This window comes from Notothenia rossii, assembly GCF_949606895.1.
Source record: "Notothenia rossii genome assembly, chromosome: 2".
Taxonomy (NCBI): Eukaryota; Metazoa; Chordata; class Actinopteri; order Perciformes; family Nototheniidae; genus Notothenia; species Notothenia rossii.
This window is the reverse complement of record NC_136904.1, coordinates 81615752-81639256: the sequence shown is the minus strand read 5'-3', so window position 1 is coordinate 81639256 and position 23505 is coordinate 81615752. Positions and strand designations below refer to the sequence as shown.

Genomic DNA, 23505 nt, shown 5'->3' with positions numbered 1-23505 from the left:
TCGGAACATGACACCAGTCAGAGCATGGGGGGGGGGGGGGGGGGGGGGCGAAGGGGCCAACCCCTTCACACAAATACACACATTTGGATTTTCGTTGAAATAAATAATTCTCTAATGCATATACTGTATTGCTTGTTTTCTTTTATTCCACTTATCACACTATGATGCTATTGAAACACTCAGACAGCATACTGATGCATTGAGGCACAGGGACCCCCGATCTCCCCAAAAATGGGGTGAAATTTTTTCCCCTGATAAAATATAAAATCTTGCGAAATAGTGTGAGCAAATTGAGATAAAAGAATAATAAGAGAGAGATAAAAGAACAATAACAAGTCTGAAATAGCCCTACTAGTAATAATTAGGGGGGTCAATTTTTGGAAAAACATCCTTTGAATACAAATTTAGAATTATACAAACTGACACAGTTAACTAGTTGCTGCTCTGGTTATATAGAATGGAAATCAGACATCATTATAAATAGAAGTTGTGACATACATTGTGTAAGCCGTACTTTTGAAACACACATTTGATGGAGTTTAATGTTTGAAATAGTTAACCAATCATGACACAGAGGAGACGATGCCAATCCTGAAAACTTATTTTGGATTGAAATACTTTTAATAAGCTGTTGTCCTTTTAGCGGTTCACTGTGTTAATTGATATGGCCATGAAACAGAAACCGTGCTAAAGTGGTGTCCAGCCCACAGGGTTTGTACTAATGTGCCAAAGTCTCTGTAATGGCAGTTCTAATTTGAATGCAGTGCCACAGGGAGTTGGACATCACTAAACCACAACTCATAACTGAGTCATTCCCAGATCTGGAGACGGTACTTAAGTCATCTGCCATCAGAGGTTTCTCCATCCATAGACCTCCCAGCACAAGACCTCCCCAGCAGACTGTCATAAAGACTCTACAGCTACGCCCTTACTAAATAAGGTCATTTGATAGTGAAACAATGACCTGTGTAAGCAGAATTTCGATTAATGGGAAATATCATACATATTAGGGCTGAACGATATATCGTGTCATGACGATAACCGCGATATGCGCATGCGCGATATTCACATCGCAGGGACGTGCGATTTTATTTAAAAAAAAAAAATTCACCTACTTAACGTGCGATATTAAGTAGGTAAATTAACTCAAACACGTCATGTTACGATTATTTTGCTGCTTGCTACAAAGGGAAAACTTGCGCGGCTCTCATGTCAGGGGTACTTGAGTGAGTGACATGCAGGCTCTGCATGCACAGCAAACCACCAATCACAATCATTCTTGATCAAATCACAGCAGGCCCCGCCCCGCTAGTTTGCAGACCATCAAAACACCGGTAAAAAATTACCGAGGAACAGGAGGACAATACCGGCGAGAATGAAGATTTACTTCCAAAAAGAAAAGCAACATCTGCCATCTGGAACTATTTTGGATACAAAAAGGTTCTTCTCTTCTTCATTCACAGATGAACCCCCTTATTTGAGAGTAAGCAATATGCATTATCATGACATGTTAGATCATGACTTAAGGTATGGTGAGTCAACCAGTTAAGATCCAGACGTCCCTGACTAAAATCCTTCATCCGTTTAAATATAGTTAAAAAAAACGCAATATATATCGCAGGGGAAAAAAATATCGCAATGTCAGTTGTCAGTTTCAATATCGTGAGGCCATAATACATATTCATTATGACATGCAGTTGCCATGACCACATGCATCATAAGACTATTGTGTTATTTGTTCACAAGCTATTAACACACCGATACTTTAAAAAAAATCAAAGCCATGATGGAAACCATGGGTGAAAAAAATGGAGCTTAACTGAAAAAAGAGAATAATACTCTGTGTTAAAGCTTACCAAAGACTTAGAGGGGATATTGGAGACAAACAGTGTGAATTTAAGAAATTACACTGCAGTTCTTTGAGCATGTCCAGCTTTTCAATCTTGAGGGACCTGAGATCCATAATGGCAGAGGAATAGAGCCAAGAAACATTACCCCAGCTCTGGCTTCATTTCCTTTCCAATTATGTCGAGGTCTGAGCCTTTGAAGGGCTCTTCTGTTTGTTAACACAAAATCTAATAGCCTGTGAAGCTTGCTGAGATTTTGTCAGCGCCAAATTGTGTTCTGCAGTAGCACTTCAATTGCGCCGCAGTGGAACCATATCTAAGTGTAGACGACCCCTGCACAGGCAGAAAAATCAAACCAAACAAAATTAACGATGCCACTGCTAGTCTATTAGCACTGATGCTAATCCGCTGCAATAATGTGTTTCTTGACACTGAACCTCAATTTAGGCAGAGCGCTTTCTTCGAATTCTTGATTTCCTGGAAATAATTTGGATTTGGCATTGCCATATAGCTTTCCGTTTAATCTGATTATGATGTAAATTCATTCAAGTGCCCGAGGTGTGTCTGCTTACTTGATAACAAACACATAACATCTCAATTCAAGCGTCAGTAAAAAACTGGCAAGTGCAAAAACTGAAAATGTAGGTCAGAGGAGCCAACTGGGAACAACTCATATTTCATAATAGAAGAAGAGAAGAGTGCCTCAAGCACCAGAGGCGATAGTGACTTATCTGCAACTTATCAGATGGGCTCAACAAACACAGAGAGCCAGGAACTTTGTCTTCATTCAAAACTGAGGCAGAGGAGACAGCGAGCGACAGCACTCGAGAGAAAGAAGAAAGTAGAAAGTAGAATAATAGTGGGCTGATGGGGTTGAGTCAGGCCAGTGGACGGCTTTGTCCCAGGGGAAGGGCTCCTGTGCCACATGTGGAAAAACTCTACCTACATGGAGAATTAATGACCATCATTTATAAGGAGTCCATGAAGTCCAGTCCGCTGTGGCATTGCTGCCAGTCTGAGCCAAGTTTTCCCTGCATCACTCTTGCAGCACTGAGATAGGCCACTGGCCAGCCGGAGGAAATCTTTTTATCATCATGACACAGCCATGCAAATAGGCGCATCTTGTCCTATTCTGAGCTGAGGCTTTTAAAAACAACAACAGACACCATGCCGTGAAACCACAGCGTGGTGTGGACATTTTGTTTCACATAAGAGGCTAATGTTTCAGTTTGGGATGCGAAACATGTTTATTTGCTCTGTCCTGCTAAACAGACAGAAAAATCCCAGGAGGTAATATTACTCTGGGCCTCTTTATCGAGATTGATGTCCACTTAAATTCAGGCTATGTCAGCCAGCGGCAACCTCCAGCAGACAAGGACAAATAAGGAAAGTGAACAGGCCCATCTATGGCTCCTGTGAAGAGCTCCACAGAATGAAAAATGGCTCTATTGTAATTTGGATTCTGCAAAGCATAGCTCATCTGTGGTTCAGTCAACCAACTAATGGTGCTATATGAAACGGTATAGAAATGGATACCAAAGAAAAGGCATGTTATTGCTTCACACCTTTTGTCACACTTTGTCCTGATCAAAAAGGTCCTTGAATATACACATCTCCACATGAAAACTAACTTTCTATTTAAAGTATCTACAGAAGTAAAACTGAGCCGGCATAAGCAAATCATTTTGAATACCTTTTTCTTACCAGAACTTAAAAGCATTTTCAAAACACTTTATCTTTTAAAAACCTCACAAATAGAAGCTAGTGTTCCCAGGGGAATGATGCTGACAGACATTGGTGATTTTCATAATGCTCCTTTAGCCCCACCAGCAGGTCCAATTATTCCCTTTCTAGCAAATGATCTCTTAGATGTATTGGGCATATATTTATTGAAGACATTCACGTTTCCAAGACAATGCGTCCGAGCAATATTGAGTGATGTAGGCTTTATAACATATTGATCTCCTGACTATTTATCTCAGGCCAGCATGGTAAAGAAATTGTTTTCCAATAAAAAATTTGACCTGAATATAACATGCCCCTCCCTGTGTTTGATTTTTGTTTTAAACATTGAATCATTGATACATTCAAAAATAGATCAAGCACTCTGATAGTGTCAGGTTCTTATGTTAGGGCTCTTATTATTGAATGTAGTCTTCGATTTTGAAACAGTAGCCTGTTGTATGTCAGCAGCGTTGAGGCTATCGCTAAGATGCTACACTGATGGTCCCACACATTAAAATGGAGCCACATGATGATTTAACAACACACATAATGATTGAAACCACATGACTTATTCTCACATTTGACAATCAGTCTTACCATTAGGCTTAGACTAATCACTTTGTTGAAACTGTCAACTATTTGGGGTCCCCCCATAACAACACATTGAAAAGTATTCAAGGCTACTAATCTTAAAGCCATTTAGTGGAGCAGTGCTGATACTGTTCTGCACTGCTAATGAAACTAAGCAGCATAATCAAATAATGAGCCCTTCACAAGCAGATTGTGTTACTAATGGGTTTGGAGATGTAATGGAATGTCAGTCAATAGATTTTGCCCACAAATATGTTGAAGGAGTCCTTCCCCCCGGTCAGTATCCTTGTTTTCACTCTGTGAAATCCACGTTACAGGGCACATCACCACCACAAAACTCAGAAGTGATCTGGACAGGATCAACAGCAAAGACAACGGAGCAGCTCAGAGCAAAGACAATGTTATGCATCAATGAAATACACCAGAGAGAAGCATTTCTTTCTTTTCACAGAATTCCTCCTTCTGCAAATTCGTAATTCTATAGGTGGGAAGTGATTCTGTAATTAGAACCACTCTAACACATCTTCATGTAACTGTGAATGATTAGGCAAGCAAAGAAAAAAAATAAAAATGAAATGAATGTGTTGTCACTTCAGATGCTTTTGCACATAAATGTGAGAATGTTCATCTGGTACTGCATTGTAAATAAACACAATATGTTTTACAATATTTGTTGAATGACTTTAGACAAATGAAGCGTGCTACAGCCTGGGACAAATCTGCCAGAAATAACTCCTGTGTGTTGAAGCTAAATAAAGTAATGCTATTTCCTCAGGCTTTTAAGTTAACCGTTTTCTCACTGTTCGGAAGCCTTAATGAAGGACTCACAGTTTTATTTCAAATCTGTACATTTCAAATGCTGCAAAAAGATCAATTCTAACAATATATATAATTGAATGGTGATCTATAATTGTATTGTTATGCAAGAGCAATTATCCTGTCAAGCAACCTTTCAATCGGGTGGTGAGCGAAACTGTCTTCATTTTTTAGACATTCTGTCATGTCTAAGAAACTTATTGTGAAAGTTTATTCTTTAAGTTAGTTTTGTCATGTCCCTTTGTCCTGTGCTTTATGTTTATTTCAATAAGTAATTCTCCCTCTCATTTCAGGCCTCCCCGCCCCCCGCACCTATCTGTCTCCTGCGTCCGTGATTGTTTTCCCCGCCCTGTTTGTTTCCACCTGTTCCCCTTACCCTGTGTATATATTGTGCTAGTTCCCTCCTGTCCATTGCCAGTTTGTTTCCTCATTTAGGATAAAGCCGTAGAAGCCTGCTCCACGGACATCTCACTTACCTCTAAGCTCATGATCATAGTCCTTGTTTTTCCTCGAAAGATTGCTATTGTTTTTCCCTGTTTTGTTACTGTGTCAATACCAGTAAAGTCTTTATTTTGAACACTACCTGAGTCTGAGTTGAGTCGTGCATTTGAGTTCATGCCTCAGAGTTCACCCCCTGACGCATTCAATCTTTTTGAGCTGAAAGGCTATAAATGGTTTGCATGGATTTTATGTATTTCTTTATTCGAAGTAAAAAACAGACCAAACTACAAAGTAACCTTGCAATTTTTGAAGTAAGCAGAATAATCTTAAAGTGGAAAAATCTAACCTGATTAATGTGCTCTCTAATTTTCTCTAAGTCCTCATCACTCTCTGGTAAATACAAGATAACCACATGTAGCCTGTTAGCTCAGCACCAAAACAGGTGGAGACCACTAGCCTAAAGTTCAGCCACCTTTACCGCATGTTTTAACTTAGTGCTGCAGAAATGTTTGACTAGTTTGATTTCATTTGGACCTTTGAGGGCATCGAAAGTGTGAACAAACAATGACACATCGTTATCTTTTAAGCTGGTAAATATTTTAGCCATCACTTTTAAACATCAGTTAGAGAGCAACAATCTCATTTATTTCAATGAGTGTTTCGTATACATGGGAGTTTATTATCCCCTCTCTTTCAGCTTGGTTTTTGGTCTCCATCATCTCATAAGTTACCGTTTACCAGCTAGTCTTTAACATGTCTGTCTGCTGTGTGGTGCTGAGCAGGAACTACTGTGAACTTTTGAGAGGTTTCAATGAAAATAGCGATAGCTGAAAATACAACAATATGAGAGCAGTGAGAATTCTGTAAACCATATTGTTTTAGGTCTACTGTTAAGCTTCAATCCTCCTGGCGAAACTCATTTTCCTCAGGTATAAGGAAACAAAGTCTAATTTACAAATGATTATTTCCTACATTGTGCTGAACAAGTATATTCATCTAAAATCAAGCCCCTTTAAAGTTTCATTATTCGTAGTTAAAATGTTTGACCAGATCTTTTGTTTTCATACTAGCACACATAAGTAGTATCTAGAGGGAGATTTTTGGCAGTGAAGCTTTGCCTTGTCTTAACTCTTTGTCTATGGGTGGTGAAACAAGCCACAAAGATTGCAAACAATCATCATGAATCCATTTCACTCCCAAGGTGTGGTTTGAAATGGCTTTTAGACATAACTGTTCCAAGGCACTTTTCAAAAGCATCTATCCTCCACAGGGAAGATCACACAGGAAGGAAACATGAATAGAAAATAACTCATTTACTTTTGACATTACTAGACATACAAGGCAATGATGGCCAGTCCAATGGGAAGTCTATATTTAATTCCTATGTGAGTTTTGTACATTTGAGGAGCTGAAGACCGGTGGCTGCATGTGTTGCTGCTTGTGAGTGTTCAAGCTCTCTGAATTCAAACCCAGTGTAGCTCTGATTGCACAATCAGGAGTTTTATTACCGCACATCAGATGCAAGGAAGCGTTCTGTCTCGCCTTCCAAGTCCAACTAATAAATCCTTATATGCAAGAGAATGCAGGATTAGAGAGGCACAGAGGTACCAGGTAAAACGGTTTAAAATCACATGGCTGCTTCTTTCTGCACAAACATTTACATGAACTAATTATGTGGTTGTTCTTGCATTAATATAAATTTAAAAGAAAAAACGAATGAATTAATAGAAAAGCCAGAATGTCGGAGTCAAATTGAACCCGGTGGTGGAGGAGGTTCATTAAGCCAGGTTGTGTGATGTGCATTGACCTATTCAGATCTGCTGCAAACGCTTAACTCGCGTTGCTGTGTAGGCGGAAAAGGAGTATTAGACAGCCTCATTGTGGTAAAGTATAAAGTGTGAGATTTATCAGTGATTCAATTCATTCTGGGGAAAGAACACAATTCTAAACCCATCAGCATCCTTGTGAGCCTAAAATATATTTGGTCAATTTGTCTGGTCTGACTTCTAGCCATAGGCTAGATTCACAGTGTGTTAGGCACATTTTTCCACACAATATTTTATTCATGAGAAAAATATGTGTTGCTTTAATATATGACTTGAATGTTCGTACACAGTGAGGTAGTGGCTGGATCCAGTTACCAAATGAAACAAACCCTAATTAAAAATAAATTAGCAAATAGAATCGCTTCAGATCACTTCCTATGGTGTGACATGTCTCTCTGAAGAGAACAGCAACAGCCCTGTAAACACCACAGCAACAAGATAAACAAAGCTGTGGCACAGTCACATTATGTTCATCACCACAGCATGTGATTGGTATTAAAACAACCTAATAGGAAGAATTTATGCAGACAGCCTGATAAATAACATCAGAATGGTTAAAAACAGCCTGCTTCAGAACATCCACAAACTGGATGCACAACCGGAAGAGTTTTTAAACAACAAAAACAAGTAAACACTGTCAAAGTGATCATCTGAAAACAGATATCCAGTGATGAATGCAGAAAGCTCTAATGTATATATCCCAGAGGACCTGGCATGTGGCTCCTGATTATGTTCAGTGTAGTTCTCAGGTGTAAACAAAGTGACAGCTGTTCATCGACGCTTCAGTTCATGTAATTAAAGTCTAATCCCACTAATAATCACAGCAAAATGCACACAAACTGTTTTTTTTTTTAATGCATGATGGGAAATAAAGTACTATTTATAACAACTTTCTAAATTAACATTGGGTATCTCTAATATAATATGCACACAATACACTCCTTAAGAGCAGTGTGTTATAAGCATCTGGTTCCATAATAATTGCCCCTGAGCAAGTCTTGTCTTTAGGAGCAGATTGGGGAGAGGTCAGCAAGGATTTGTCCTCCAGTGGGAACAAATGGATTAGAGACTGACTACTCAGCAGAGCCCATTTAATCTACTGTATAATTTATTCACATTGGATTTACTCAGTGTAAAATTAAGGAAGAAATGCACATTACAGGCCGGTATTATAGCTCTGTTTAGCTTATGTTACCTAAAACTATAGGCACCATTTTAGCTGCTGCGTGAAGTGTTTCATTGTACATAATGAGATGAACCTGAATAAACTATCTTAGTCCCAGAAATAATACCTTTCAACATTAATCTGAAATGCCAATGTGAGACTGGCGTATTTAAAACTTACAGGAGCCTTTTGAAGTCTACAGAAAGCTTGTCTTTTTACTGAAATGTCTAGGTCATGTATGAATTCAATTGCTTATTCATCTTTTGCTTTGGGGCAATCAAAACAAGCACATGCACAAGGACATTTGGTCTAAGTTTGGTAGTTGAATAAATCCTCAACAAGTTCCATAATGTGTTGTCCACTGACCTTAACAACAACAAAAGACATTTCAAAGAACATGGAACATCTAATCAAAACAAACATGAAATACTTTCGGTAGCTATTCTTCTTTTGCTGTGTAAGTGCAGTTCAGAATCTGAAAACTAGCAAAAACATTCAGAGATTATACATAGCAGTGCAGCTGCTCTTTAAACTCACAGCTGTTTAAGCTTGCCTGTTCACAAAGGACACAAAGTAACATTATGGATACCAGAAAGTAAGGCTGGTTTGTGTGAGCCAATGTTTCTTGTTCAAGTTCTGTGACAAGTTGGAATTCATTAAACAGAAGGGTGTTATTTCCTGCAAGTGGCTTCGTTCAGAGAGAGGGTGTTGTACGGGAAATCGTTGCTCTCCTGGGCAGAGCCTCGAGGTTTAAAGGATTTATCACTCTTTGGTTGGATTAATTTTCACCTCCCCAATATCTTGTCTGCTCTGGTCAGTGGAGCAGGTATATGATGTTTGTCTGAATGAAAGCCCTGGGAATAAGGATGAATATCTTAGTCTGCACCAGCTCTCTGTCAGGTCTCTGAGGTGTTCCTCCATATCGCTCCCTGAGGCCTCAAGACAAAGCTTGTTATTCTTTTTTACCAACAGATAGAACCCATTTTTAGCTGACCACAATGTGTAAATAACGGCAAAAGGCCTTACAGTCGAACAGTTAATGAGTAATAATCATGTACTGCTATGTAAGAGAATGATTAGAATGCTACAAGCATCATCTATACTGCGTTCCACTTTTCAATATCTCCGTCTGTGCTGAACATGACAGAGCCCTCCTGATTATTTAACACCAAGAGCCAAGTCAATACCTTTTCTGTGGTTAGACCTTAAGCTAATTGAAAATCATTCATCCTTTAATGAGCATGGAATGTCAGAGTCAAAAGACATACAACTGGCTTTTAATCTTCACAGGGGAACAATAATCCAATTGACAAGAGCCCTGATGAAGATAGAGTGAACGCTGCCCTGCGATTAAAAAGCAGAAATGTAAAACTAACTTAATTCGTCTGAGCTGCTAGTGGAATAAATGTAGAACATTTTCGTTTATTTAAAATACAGTTGGACTCTTTGTAAGCATGCAACAACAGCACATGTTACTGACACATAATATATATTGCATTGTATTGGTAAAGATTGATGAGTGAAGAGAATTATTTTAATAGATGAATAGAGATAAACAAAAATGTACATTGATTCCAACTTAAGAGCAGGCAGACAGGAAATGCTGTTTGGCCAGTTGAACTTAAGCTGTGATAGGTGTTTCTTAGCAACCAATTTCCCACGGCTTTGAGAGCAACAGGTTTACTCGGCAAAATACTTTTTATTTTTATTATGAGAATATGCTTTTAGGTCAATTATTTTCATTATCAATTTCTCTGTGTTGTGTCTTTTGAATAATTAATGATCAAAAGCAGCAAATGCTCGCACAAAGCTGCTTACAGGCTATTTCAGGTTTTGAGTGGTTGGTTGAGTTAATAGAGTGGTGCAGTGACGTGTCCTAAAACCCAGAAGTAGGCTGTGCATGGGTTCCCTCGACAAGAAAGCAATGGGATTTCTCCATAGGATTTTGGAAAATAGCTCGAAATAAGGTCTGTAAATAGGTCTGGAATAATTTGCCCTGCATGTCCTCCTTCGCCCTCTGACGCAGCTGACCAACCTTGAGCAGCCGTGATCTCCCTTAAGGAGGGGCTGCCCTAGCATATTGTTGATGTTGCCAGTTTATGACTCTCTGTCAGAGATAGCTATTGTTGTGCAGGGACACCTGGAACACATCCTTCTCGGGGTGTAGATGACCCCGAGCCATAAGCGACAACAAATGTGATTCAGTGTCCTCAGCTGTTTAGTCTATCTATTGAAGAATGTTGATTATTACACTCTGAACTATTTAAAACCTCGAGCTACAGGGGGGTTCTTCAGAATTGATTGTGGCATCTCAACCGTGTGGTCAAACCGTGGCCCGTGACATGTCTTGTGAATTCTCCGGACGAAGCTCGTAATAAACCGTCAGTGTTTGCCATCAAAACTCCAGCTCTCCTCGTGTCTCTCTGAGTCCTGACTCCTATTGCTTCAGGAGTTTTCCCCACAAATTGGCGTTACGAACCTGTTAGATAAATGCACGTTTTGTTCAGCCGGATAATAACCACATGTCTACCCTACTTTTATAATTTTCGAATCATAAATCTATCGATCACAAATCTATCGATTAGTTTTATGATTGCAGGCGTCACTGCACCACTCTATTACTGTGTGTTAATAATCCACTACACTACCTTTTAAAAGAAAGTGACCTAACAACCTGTTCCTTCTCCTCCCACACTGAGCTCCTCTGCACTGTTCTTGTTAAACACGTAGAGACATCCTGGACACTTTGGATATTTTTAACAGATCTGTTGCCAAACATTTTCTCAAAAATGTCCCTTAATTTCCTCTCATCATGCGATGTATAGCTTAAGAAATCATTTTTCAGAAACCTTGGATGGTGTTTTCCGTTCATTGCGTAACAAACAAAGCTCATTCATTCCTAACAAAAAATAGAAATGAAATATATGCTTAGATAGGTATTCAACAAAGTTATGGTTGAGAAAAAAAAAGGGTTTTATTTTGATGCAATTGCTCTTTTTACACATCTCTGTTGTTCATGGTCATTGCAGTTTTTTTCTTCAGAGTCCACATCAAATATATATGTAAAGCTCCATTAGGAATTTTGATAATAAAACTGATTCTAATGACTCTGTAATGTGAACATGTTGGTAATGCTGCTAATCCAAGCCTTCACCCTGCAGCTTTAGTCCTCTTTGATCCGCTCATTGTTTTGGTTCGCTGGTCTATATAGTCCCAATGGCTCAACAAAACTTTGTCCAGCTGCTCCAAGGTCACGAGCCTGCACAAGCCGGTTCTACACTACATGCGCACTGTAAAATGGCCGAGTGCCAAAGATAACGATTCACTGGTGAGGAGTATGGAACATTAAGCAGGCCAAAATACAACAACATCACAAACACAAGGACCAAGCATTAGCTAACAGGCGAGTAAACATTAAGGTCAAATCATCCAATGCTTAGAATCTGCTGGATGTGTACATGTAAGTAGGGATTTGTTGGGTAACACACAGTGGATCGATTGGGAGGTATCTGTTGCTGTGAGTCTTAAGTCTCAGCCTTAGGTCCCAGGGAAACACATTTACAGTCAATTTCCTTTCTGTTATTGTTTGTGACATGTTTTCCAGTGACTCAGTAGTGTGCGGGGGAATACTTTCAAGAGGGATGTGATCAAATTTCTCAGGAATTTGATAAGTAAGCTTGATATGCGAGCATTCGCTTTGGGAGAATCCTCAACTAGCAATTATGGATCAGGAGTTGGAGGATGAGAAGTAATTAAAAAATAAGATCTTAACCAGTCTTCTGAAAATGTGAAAACACCTCTCTGCCCCATGATATTGCTCTGCTAATAAAGCAACAAGCTTCACTTGTTGTTATGTGATGGGAGGGTTTATCTCGTTGCCCAATATCATGTTTGATTGGATACATTTTTGTAAACATTCACGATGATTAAAAAACACATTACAACATTGATGTTTTGTGAATAGAGAAACATCGAATTGCTCAAACATGCTTCGGTGGTATGTTAATTTATTCAAAAAGTTGCAGTGGTGGGATTGAAATGTTTTACGTTCTCATTTTCACCACTTTAGATCAACCCCATAGGACGTTTCTATCTAAATGACAACATGTTGCATCTATGTTAGACATTCAATGAAATATTGAATAAATATATAAATATCGCATTCGTGTTTGCACTGTTCGTCTCTTAGCTGAACAAGTTTCCATTGAACTTCTCCTCAAAACTTGACACTCAGCAGAGTGAACTTCTGCCCTATAACAAGTCCTCATTTAGCCCAGCAGGAGAGCAGAATCCCATGAATAAAATCTTTTCAAATGCTGATAGAAGAATGACTAATAAAGCAGCTTTTTATCCAAGGCCCCGATGTGTGACAATGGAAATGATGTTGTCAAAACGTGATAACAACACAGCACCAGCTGTAACCTCTCCTAACATAGAAAGTCAAACTTGACAACATAACACTCCTGGTTCTGTTATCCTGCAAACTTACAAGATAAATATTTTGACCTGAATCATATTTTAACATTTCATTTATAATATCAAACCATTTAAAACATTGTTAAATGCTTTACTGTAGTCACAAACATTGAGTTTATAAATCAACCTAATGAAAGAAATGAAAGGCAAACTAATTGTTATCCTTCAATCAATAGCTAGCTGCAAAATGTAACATGCCAGATCAGGGAAACTGAAGTGCTAAATTCATCTTTCAGTGCTATAAATGTAGTGGTATTTAAATGCACTTAATGTAATACATTCCCTTCTTTATGACAATTAAACACCAGCCTTAAAGTGCCTTAACACCTATGTGTAAAACAGAAATGCTTTCATTATTGAGAGTGCCAACATGATGTTTTTCCCCCAAATCCACCACATCCATTAGAGCCATTTAACTATAGTGCAGAGCCAACACCAAAGCATAAACACAAAAAAACATTGAATGGGTCTAATGGGAAATAACAGCAGCAGTGAGGTGAGAAACGGTTGGAGCGACGCTTGGAGAGACTTACCGATGTACAGATTCCACTCTGGATCCAGATCAGCCTGATTGGCAAGGCAGCCCTTCATGACATTCAGGCAGTAGTTCTTACAGGGTTTAACTGTTGGCATGCCCTGACAAAAGGGGCAGTACAGCATCTTGGTCAGAGCCCGAATACATGCTGGAGTGCTGCTTACCTGCAGGAACAGAGTGAGACAGCTGGCATTAGCACCAAAAACACACACGAAAATTACACTTTGTCATTTAGTAATACATTAATTCCATCATTCTTCCATGTTCTTTTCAGGCAATTTTGCTGAACGCATCCCAGTTGAGGGTTATTGGCATGTTCAAAGTGAGCAGTAAATGTGTAATACCAGTGATTAGATTTATATTGTCTGTTTATTTTTGAAAAAAAGCTTCAGTCAAAGATATAATAAGAGCGAGCATGTTCAGAAATGCCATTAGAGCCGAGACAAGGCTTTTAAACGTCTTTGTGAGCACTGTCAATCACAGTGTGTGTGTGTATGTTATCATTTTCAGATGATTTAACCCCACATTTAAATGTCAAATATTACATAATGACAAATATTTATATCAGTAAAACTAGAATTCATACATTTCATTCATCTTTATCAGTTGTTTCTTTCCATAAAGGAAATTGATGGTATTGTTTGACAGGCGTAGCTTGAAGAGGGCAGAAAGGTTTCATCAGTCATCACACTCATCAGGAAATACAACGCTCCAACAAATAAATAGCAGATGATTAGCCATGATAAGCTGACATTATTTCTTCAGTGTGTTTTCACAGGAAACCTCTCCACCATCAATGGAAAAGAAGCCTTTACCAGCAATATGCCTTCACCAGCCCAAACAACATTAAATTGACCATTGTGTTGTAGAGCTGGATTAATGAATAAATAATGAAGTGTTTGGTAATGGAGAGGGCCGTAGTGGAAGATTGTGTGGCCGAAAACATCCATCACAGATATCCAAGACCTCTAAAACAGGACTGTTACAGAAATTGATTTAGAAATGCTGAAACTAAATAATGTATTTCTTGACATATGATCAATACTAAAGCAGATGTCTTGCCTATGATGAGTTTAGAAGCTCCACTTTAAGATGCGCTCAGTTCTAAAGCCATAAATATGATTATGGAGACACATTGAAAAGATTTCAATCAAAACCACAGGATTATTTTAGTGGGTGGAATGTAAATGTATTAATTAGCTACCATTGAATTCATAATGAATTTGTAGAAAGTGGAAAACAACATAATCAGTCAGTTTGACAATCGGTTGCGGCACTAATTGAGTGTTTATTTTTTACTGTTGCTATGTTTAAGTTAAATTAAGTTTCCTTTTTATATTACACCACCAGAGTACAAATTAGAGTTTATGTGCAGCTTAATGTGGCACATTGAACATATGGTGCTTGTTCAAACCAAGCATTTTTATGTATTTTTGTAAATCAAAAATGTACTCAACTGGTATGACTCTGGTGAACAGCGGGGGTCGCTGATTTAGCTACAGTCCTAGACTCTGTGCGAACAAACTGCGACATCTTCTCAGTGATTGTCTGTTTTGCTACGTGTAAGCCAGCATGGTGACATTTCAGATAGCAAATACCAGGAATACAAACTGGACTGTGTGACCTTGTGAGGCTTATTTAATTAGATAATTTCTTAAGAGCAGTCGGCACTCAACATTCTTATCCTGCAAACGCAAATGCTTGCACTCTGGAGCTCTGTCAAAAGGTTTGAAATTAAAGCTCCTGGGTTGCAGCTAATGGATTTTTGATTGTGTTCCATGAAGCACCAACAGGCATCTTATAAAGCATCTTTCAGACTGAAAACCCACCTTCCGAGACTAACACAGACATGCCATGCACTCACTCATTAATGTCTAATTTTCTTTGAAAAACAAAACTTTTGTTTTTTAAAACATCACTCAAAGCAGGTTTGCAGTACTGAAGACACTCTAACTCAGCTTAACTTGCTTTAAATAAAGGCTACTGCTAAATAAATCTATTGTACAGACCCTGAAAAAGAGAAATTCTTAAGGCCTTGTCCTCCCTTTGCCTACAAATCATCAAAGCTTTATTGTCTTCAGCCAGACGTTAATTAACTTATGAAAAGCATTATCGCAGCATGATAGGAAAGGTAATTTCCATGTATTGAAACCTATTCAATGGTAAATTGAATAGGTTTCCCCTCTGTGGGACTAATAAAGGAATTCTGATTCTGATTAACCTGATCACGCAGCGATGCAAGGCTGACGTTATTAACTTTAAAGCAGATCCACCTACAGAGTTGTTGTGTTGTTGTTGCCAAGCAACTATAGAATCATCTCTAATGATTATTAGTGAAAAGCCACCATTGATAATGTTTTAAATAGACTGGTCTAAAAGTAGCCCAGACTATTTAATGTCATTGTATTAAAGTATACCTACTGTCATCATGCTTGTCTTCCATGCTGCAGAGTTAGACTGTAAATGATTTAGCAAACAATTAAATATACAGTTGTGGAGGCTAAACAAAACTTGACACATAACTGCTTGGAGATAACGTGTAGCTAGCAATAAAATCATAGAAAAAGGTATCTATCTTTCAAATCAAGCTCTTATTAATATGTAGATTACATCTACTACTATATTCCTTATTATATTGAACTAATGTGGGTAATGCTGCATATTTGTTGAATTCTCCCCATTTCCAGAGAGCAATTAATACATACTATTCTCTGACAAAAAAAACTACCATCAAGTTTCTGTGGCGGTTGCAGAATGGGACAAAACGATAAAAATACATAATCATCCAAGCTTTAGGAACAAGTAATGATACAATCTCAAAAATCAAATCTAAATCTACTGTGACAAAGGTCCACTCCCTTGAATGTGATAAAAGTCTGGCGGGAGAATTTTGTCTCAGCTGTAGTTGTACAATATTTTGTATGAAAAAAGTAGAAAAAAACAAACAATTATAAGATCTTAAGATAAAATAGGAATTAGGGAAATTACATGATGTTGGGGATATGTGTTGGTGTTTGATGTTCCTGGAGCACTACCTCATATAAAAGTTGGTTTGAGGATTTTATGTTTACTCCAAAGAGTAGAAGGAGACTCAAACATACCGCCGTGTCTAACAGAAAATGCTCACACATCACCTCATAGACAGCTGGTGTGACTTGTCACATACCAACTTCTAAAAATGATCCTGCCAACACCTATCACACCTCAGACAGGTGTAGGGCAGCCTCAACAAATTCACACGGTCCTGTTCTCAGCTAATACACAGTAGAGGTCATTAGGAGATATTAAAGTAGTAATTATTATTATTAGAATTTACATTTGTATTGGTAGTAGTAGAAGTATAAATAGAAATTGTTCTTTTAAAAATTGTAAATCCTGCAAAAAATGTCTGCGCACTAGTTTTTTTAGTCAGCACAACTCTCCACTTGAAATACAGTATTTAGTATTTGTCATATTTTATTATATTTGACTGTACCCAGTTTCTCACATAATTATGTTGTGTACATATTTTAAAATTGTTATAATAGTCTTAAAATAGTTTTTTTTTTACAATAGCTGTTATGACAGTACTATTTTTATTTTATTTCATTTTACCACATATTCTTCATTCTGTGTCTCTGTATACACGACATACAGTATGCCAAAGCCAATTCCTCGTATGTGTAACCTACTAAAGCCGATTCTGATTCTGGAATAGAAGTCATTGTATTAATCGACAAACCTATTTTTGTAAAGAGAAATGCAATCAAGTGACTGATAGAATAAAGGATCCCTCCCGTGGTAATGTACACTGGAAACATACTGAGGAATATAATATTTCAATATCACAGAGTTGATGCAGCCCATTAATGGTCACTGTGACTCTAATGACAAAGACTGCATAATGTTTTAACATAATTTACATGTTTGCTTATTGAATTGCCAGTCTACTACAGTGAGTGCATTCAGTAAAAAAAAGTTGTTAGCTCAAATGTTCTAAGTATCAATAGCCTGTTGATGTATGGGTAGTTATATGGGATCACTATGAGCTTTGTTTGTGAGAGGCAGACTCCAAACAGGACTTTCTGCTTCCTCAAAGCCCCGCCGGGTTCTGTGTTTCTTAAGCTGTGAAAAGCAATAAAGTCCAACATCATCTTCTTTAATTCAATACATCAGGGAAGCAATAAGTGTGGATGTCACATCTTAAGAGGCGCTGTGCCTCAGAAATCTCTATCAGCGTGTCTTCTTCCATTATGCTTACACCCAATCCCTCAGGAAGAGTTTATACCCTGGGGATCAAAGGGCTGCAGTCCCAGACACATGACCTGGATCTCAGGTCCCACTGAAATGTCAAGAGGTGAGGCTGGAAGATGCTGGCTTGTAAGAAACGCAGAGTGTAACTCAGTAAACGCATACGAACAACACATCCTCCGTGGCAGCTTCGAAATGAGCACCGCTACTACTGGTGAAGGGGGGGGGGAACTGATACACATAGTGAAGGGATTAGTTTAAAGTTCAACGAGTGCACCATGGTGGAGCAAGAAAACACATTCTGGATTTCTTCGACTTCTCCTTAGTGTCTTCCTTTCTGTTTATGATGATTGAGTGTTATAATACTTTCATTGCCTTCTGAGTATATACTGTACAGCAGATCTATAAATATTTGATAATCCACTGATACTGATATCAATAGAGGAGTGAAAGACACCAGGGTGGTTGGGGATTTGCCTTATCAGAGTGCTCCCCTCAGCCCATAAGATGGCGTGTAGAAACAGCCCTGTTGTTGTTAAGTGTGACTAAAGCCCAGCCTTAGCCTCTTGCTTTTCCTTTAATCTTACTTTGTACATGATCAAAACTACACATAGTCCGAGAGCAGTATGATACACTGCAAAAGCTGCAATAAGATTACATCGCATCAAACAGAATACCAAGGCTAGAGCATGATTAATGGCTTTTGTACCCTGGGTGAACAAATGTTAAGAAATAGAGCAATAAACATCTATGGCACAACATTTATTTTCTCTACTTTTTCATTGCGTGGGCATTTCTCCTGAGCAATCCACGGACCTTTCGGCAATTGTTTTCTAGAGAGCACCTGAACAAACTGCCTTAAGTCCTAAGCTTGCTGAAGACATGCACAAAAAGAGCACACATTTGTCAGAAAGGTATCTGGGAGGAAGTTGTTTTCAGTTGAAAACCAGAGGCTGGCTTGCTGCCAAGGTAGAATTGCCAAAAAATACCTTGTGCAAATCTTGATTTCCACTCAGGCCAAATTCTGAATATATTCAAACAGAATCAGAAAGTGCAATCAAATAAAACATGGTTTTGTTTAAGAATGGTAAATTACAGAAGCAGGCAGTTGATTGGGTGTTTTATTATCCAGTTAAATTCTACTAATGTGGTGAGCGCTGTTACCTTAGACACTCTCTGGGCAACCTCCCGGCCAACAGAGAGCCCTTGGACAAATGTGCGTGCAGCGATGAATGCCCGGGTAACCTGAGCCTTGAGTTTCCTGGGCACGTCTCCAAAGGGCTTGAGCTGGTCGGTGTACTTACTGATACACTCCAGATAGTCCTCAGTGATGACGTACTGGGAGTTGAGCAGCGTGAACATACGCTCCAGTAGCCGCGACCAAAAGTCATTAAGCATTTCCTCCAGGTTAACATTCCCTCCTGTGTAATAGCGCTTCAGCTCTGCAAACAGGTTCTCAAAGACCTCTGAGTTCTGCATGTAAGGCTTGCCATAAGTCCTCACAAACATCTCATTCAGGGACCTCTCCGTGTTTTCCAGTAGCTCCAGGAAGAATTCTGGGTTAAAAGGGAAGACAAAAAAAGTGTTAATGCCATATTTTCTTTCATGTGTAACGTGTTGGTGTAAATATTATACTGTACATGGCATACATAGAGATGGCTGGCACTGGGAACCTGCCCCTGATGGAAATACAAATGCAGCAAAAATACAAACTGTGTCTGATTACAAGATAGAAGGCTGCTTGATTGCTTATTGCTTATTATTTTTCAGCTTGGTGGGTTTACTTTTGACATTGCAATGTGAGCCTTCCTCATGCATATTTCTGGAAAGCAATAAGTTCTGTGTTTGCAGTGCATGAGGTCTGTATTGTCCCTATTTCACCCGTAAACCCAAAATACATTTGTGCACCTCAATAGAAAGGATATAATATGTTGTTGAAAGACTTTCTTTCCTCAGAATCTGCACTGGAACATTGCTCTATATGCTGCAGGCAAAAGGCTGTCAGATGAAGTCAAAACAAGTATATCTTCAAAACTATTCCACAATTGAGTTTATGTGTAAGGTTTGCTGCTGTTCTGCATTCTGGTTTTCAAGCAACACCTGTTGTTTACCTCATGGCCTCTTTAAGTCACCACAAATTGGGAAGAGATGATACTATTTCTGACCATCTGCCATCCATAATGATAGTCCTTGGGTTCAAGGACCAAGATTAAAATATAAATAGGATTTAAGACCCTGCACATTTAAATGCAAAGATAAATATTAGACTGGACAGAAGAGATTCAAATAGTATTGGAGTATTGGCCACTTGGAGAGTGCGGAAAGCTTTGACATATTATTACTTCATTAGGTGGATAAACCGAACATCAAACTGTCACTGATTAACACATTTCAGAAGACATTAGTATTTCTTTGAAGCCTGGTTATGGACAAAAAGTCCCACACAGATTCTTATATTCACTTCTCCTTTGTTTGGTTTTAGTCTTTGCTAACTCCTGATGGGAACATGAAGTGAAAGGCCATGTTGACCCGACGGTCACCAACTTTTTTTTGCCTGCTGCTTGGTGCTAGGCTTTTCCTGTATGGTGTGTTTATCGGAGAGAACAGCTGCCTGCTCTGGATCTGGACCAGGGTTGATGAGAGCTAAGAGACTAAATCGAAATGATAACGTTGCTGGCCGCAAAACAAAAAAGGATATTTTCTAAAATACTTTGGAGGGTTGTGTTGATAATTCCCTGAGTTGAATGCTTAGTGAAAAATAGTTTGACGGTGTAACAAAGCCTGCAATAAAACAAAATGAATAGGTGGGAATAATTAAAAATAATGAGTGCGTGGGTTGTCTCAGTAAATGCTATTGATACCTTGAACCTTGTTAACACTAGTGTTTTGACTCTGCATTTTACAGTAACTCTCAGCTTTGTAAATCTCAATCATCATGGCCTAAATCTGTACAGCAATTCACAGTAGTTTAAATGACCAACTATCCACTTAGTCATTCTGCCTCTCTGAGCAATTCGCATTAGTCACTTATCAGAATGGCACTGACACAGCTGTAATGGATTTGAAGTGGTTATTAGTGCTCTGCAATGCAGGTAAAATTCCAAATTGCAGCAGCAGAGAAATGACGATACCCTAAATCACATCTGGTTAGCTATCAAGAGCTGTCCATTTTGTGAAACCAGCAGAAATTAAAATATGAAAAATGTGCCTGCAAGGTAGCAGAGCACAGGATGTTGTTTCATAATGTTATTATGTGATTGAGACACATGTATTTTTAGCTGCAACAAGCAGGGTAAAGGTCACATTTTCCACAGGAGAAATGCTAGATTCCACCCCTGAATACATCTTTTCAGCCTCAAACTGCTTCTGATTATCACATTCAACACGCTTGTTAAAGAATTGCTATGTCTATTCTTATCACAATTCATTACTGTTCATTAGTACGTTTCATGAAAGGTACCAGTGTGTATAAACTGTAAGACATCCTCTGGGGATCTGATTAAATTAGTGTTACTCTCACACATATTTCCTGCTATCCTAAGAGGATATGTATTTTTTATTTTAGTAGCACACACAATATGCAGGACTTGTGATGTTGGTCAAAGTAATTATTGAGACTAAATGAAAGACTGCAGTGATTAGTTCTTTACATAAATAAAAAACAAAGCATCAAGCATGATTTGTGTCTCAGAGACCTGCTGTTAGTAATGAAAATAGTCAATGACAGCTTCAAAACTAATTTCACCCAAAGCAAATGTGCATATTAGAAATAATCATCTTTATACAGGTTTTTTTGCCCATTACAATTTGTCTGCGGAAATATTGTGTGAATATAACAGATGCAATTAAGGTAGATTTATTGTTAATATGGCAAGTGTAGTTGATATCATTCTCCGGTCTGTTTTGGAGTGATTACATTGAATAACTTCATTATGGATGAGCTTAGTATAATTCAGTGAATAATGTATTGAGTTGAAACAGACAACTTAATCTAATTAGGGAAAATTCACGAGCGGGTTACATTATACAATAGCGAATGTATTGAAATGTCAGAGACTAAAATGATCAGGAAAGCTTACATAAATCCTCAACACATCTTAGTAATTAAGAAGTCTGTCCAAAAAAATGGCTTCAGTGCTGCAAAGAAAGGATAATGATGCTGAAACACTGGACAGGGGGACATTTTAATACTCCCACCTAGCAGAGCGTTCATTACATTTCGCTGATAAAGCTCCGTTTGGCTCCAATTCCTCACTGAGTGCACAGAGCAGAGCAGAGGTTACACAGAGGCTTTCTGTCTGCTTGCTCTTACAGAAGCCTCCTGATGGATGCTCTCCTGGATGTCAGAGATGTCAGTAGAAGTCTCAATTTGAGAAATCTATAAACAACGTACAGTACTCCTATTGTAATCTAGAGAAAAAGGGAAATGTGATTTTCCATTATAAGAAGACCACAGACTACAGAAATGACAAAGCAACTAACAGAGGTATAGGTGTGAATAGGACGGCATCCACTGCCCTCATGGGAAGTGAGCAGCAGAATTAATTACTGCAAAGACTCCTGAACTGTGACCAGCCATAACTTAGGAGGATAAAAAGGGTTGGTTTTCCACCACAATTCCCTTTTTCCAGTTGAGTAATTACACTCTGTCATGAAAAAACCAGTGGTGAGGAAACTGTGGCAAGGCAACCTGGTCCACATTTGACATCTGTGCAAGCAGAACACCGTTTAAAGAGATATTTGTGTACAAATTACAAACATAGTAATCATAAGCATATATCAGGCTGCAATCAACACCTAAAACTGGTATTTAGTCATAGTCTGTGGGTTAAAAGCCAATAGTTTAAACTTTAGAAAATGTTTGTTTGGCACAGTTTTGGATCTTAAGCATTTGAGTAGAAGTAGCAAGATGATTTTTGAGTTGCAAATATCACAATGTGTCTCTCAAGAAAAAAATCCATACAGTATTTAGGCACAGCTTAAGGTTCTAACAGGGACAGTGGAGCGCAATTTAAGAGTCAATACAATGAGGCTATGTTATTACTGCAAAACTCAGGAACAAGCAGACAATTTGTTCACCTTCGTTCATGAAAGCTGCAGCCTCAATAAAACCAGTGGAAATCAGTCCCAATAGGGATTTTTGTGAACACGCAGAAAGGAATACAGTTCACAGAAATGCAATTGAAGGATGCACTTTCAACTCATTTAGTGTTGAATGGAAATGTTCAAACATGTCCAGGATGTAGGGAGAATCTTTTAAACCACTGGAACGACACCTCGCTTACTGCTAATGTATTCATCTAACTTCAAGGTTTCAGGTTCTTCGTGTTAATAAGTATATGGTCTGCATCACAGGACTTCAATTCACACATAGGAGCTGCCTCAATCATCCAATTATTTATAACAAAGGACTGCCGAGATCGACTTGACTGATGGTCACCTAGATCTCACTTAAAGCATTTGTCTCACCGGTCAGAAAATAGCATTAATAATATAGCAAAGACACAAAAGTAATAAATAATCCGAATAAATGCAGTATCATTTATGTAACCTCATTATTTAAAAAAGGTAAAAACTAAGAAAAGAATAAGTTTGTTTAAGAGCAAACATACTGATGTATCATGAATCTTACAGTGTAATCAAAATAAACTAATCGGTTCAAGGGACTAATAGGGACTAGAACTTCATTTCCTGAAAGGATTTTTCAACGTCATATTACATAAACATAGTATACCCCCAATAGCGTTTAATAGTCACTGCTCAAGGCCCATTCATTAGTACATTTATACAGTAACATCCATATCATTAACATAATATAAGAGGCTAGGGATAAATTGGACTTCATCAATGCAT

The 23505-nt window shown here is 38.4% G+C and overlaps 1 protein-coding gene across 2 annotated transcripts in view; it reads right to left on the bottom strand.

Moving 5' to 3' along the window:
* gpc6b (glypican 6b) overlaps positions 1–23505 on the bottom strand; it is a 90396-nt gene that overhangs the window by 36365 nt on the left and 30526 nt on the right. For both annotated transcript variants that reach the window (XM_079666461.1, XM_079666462.1), the window contains exons 3-4: positions 18817–19208; positions 13421–13586 (exon numbers count right to left, since the gene is read on the bottom strand). In XM_079666461.1, the coding sequence (XP_079522587.1) occupies positions 13421–13586; positions 18817–19208 (558 nt within the window). The remainder of the gene's footprint in view (positions 1–13420; positions 13587–18816; positions 19209–23505) is intronic.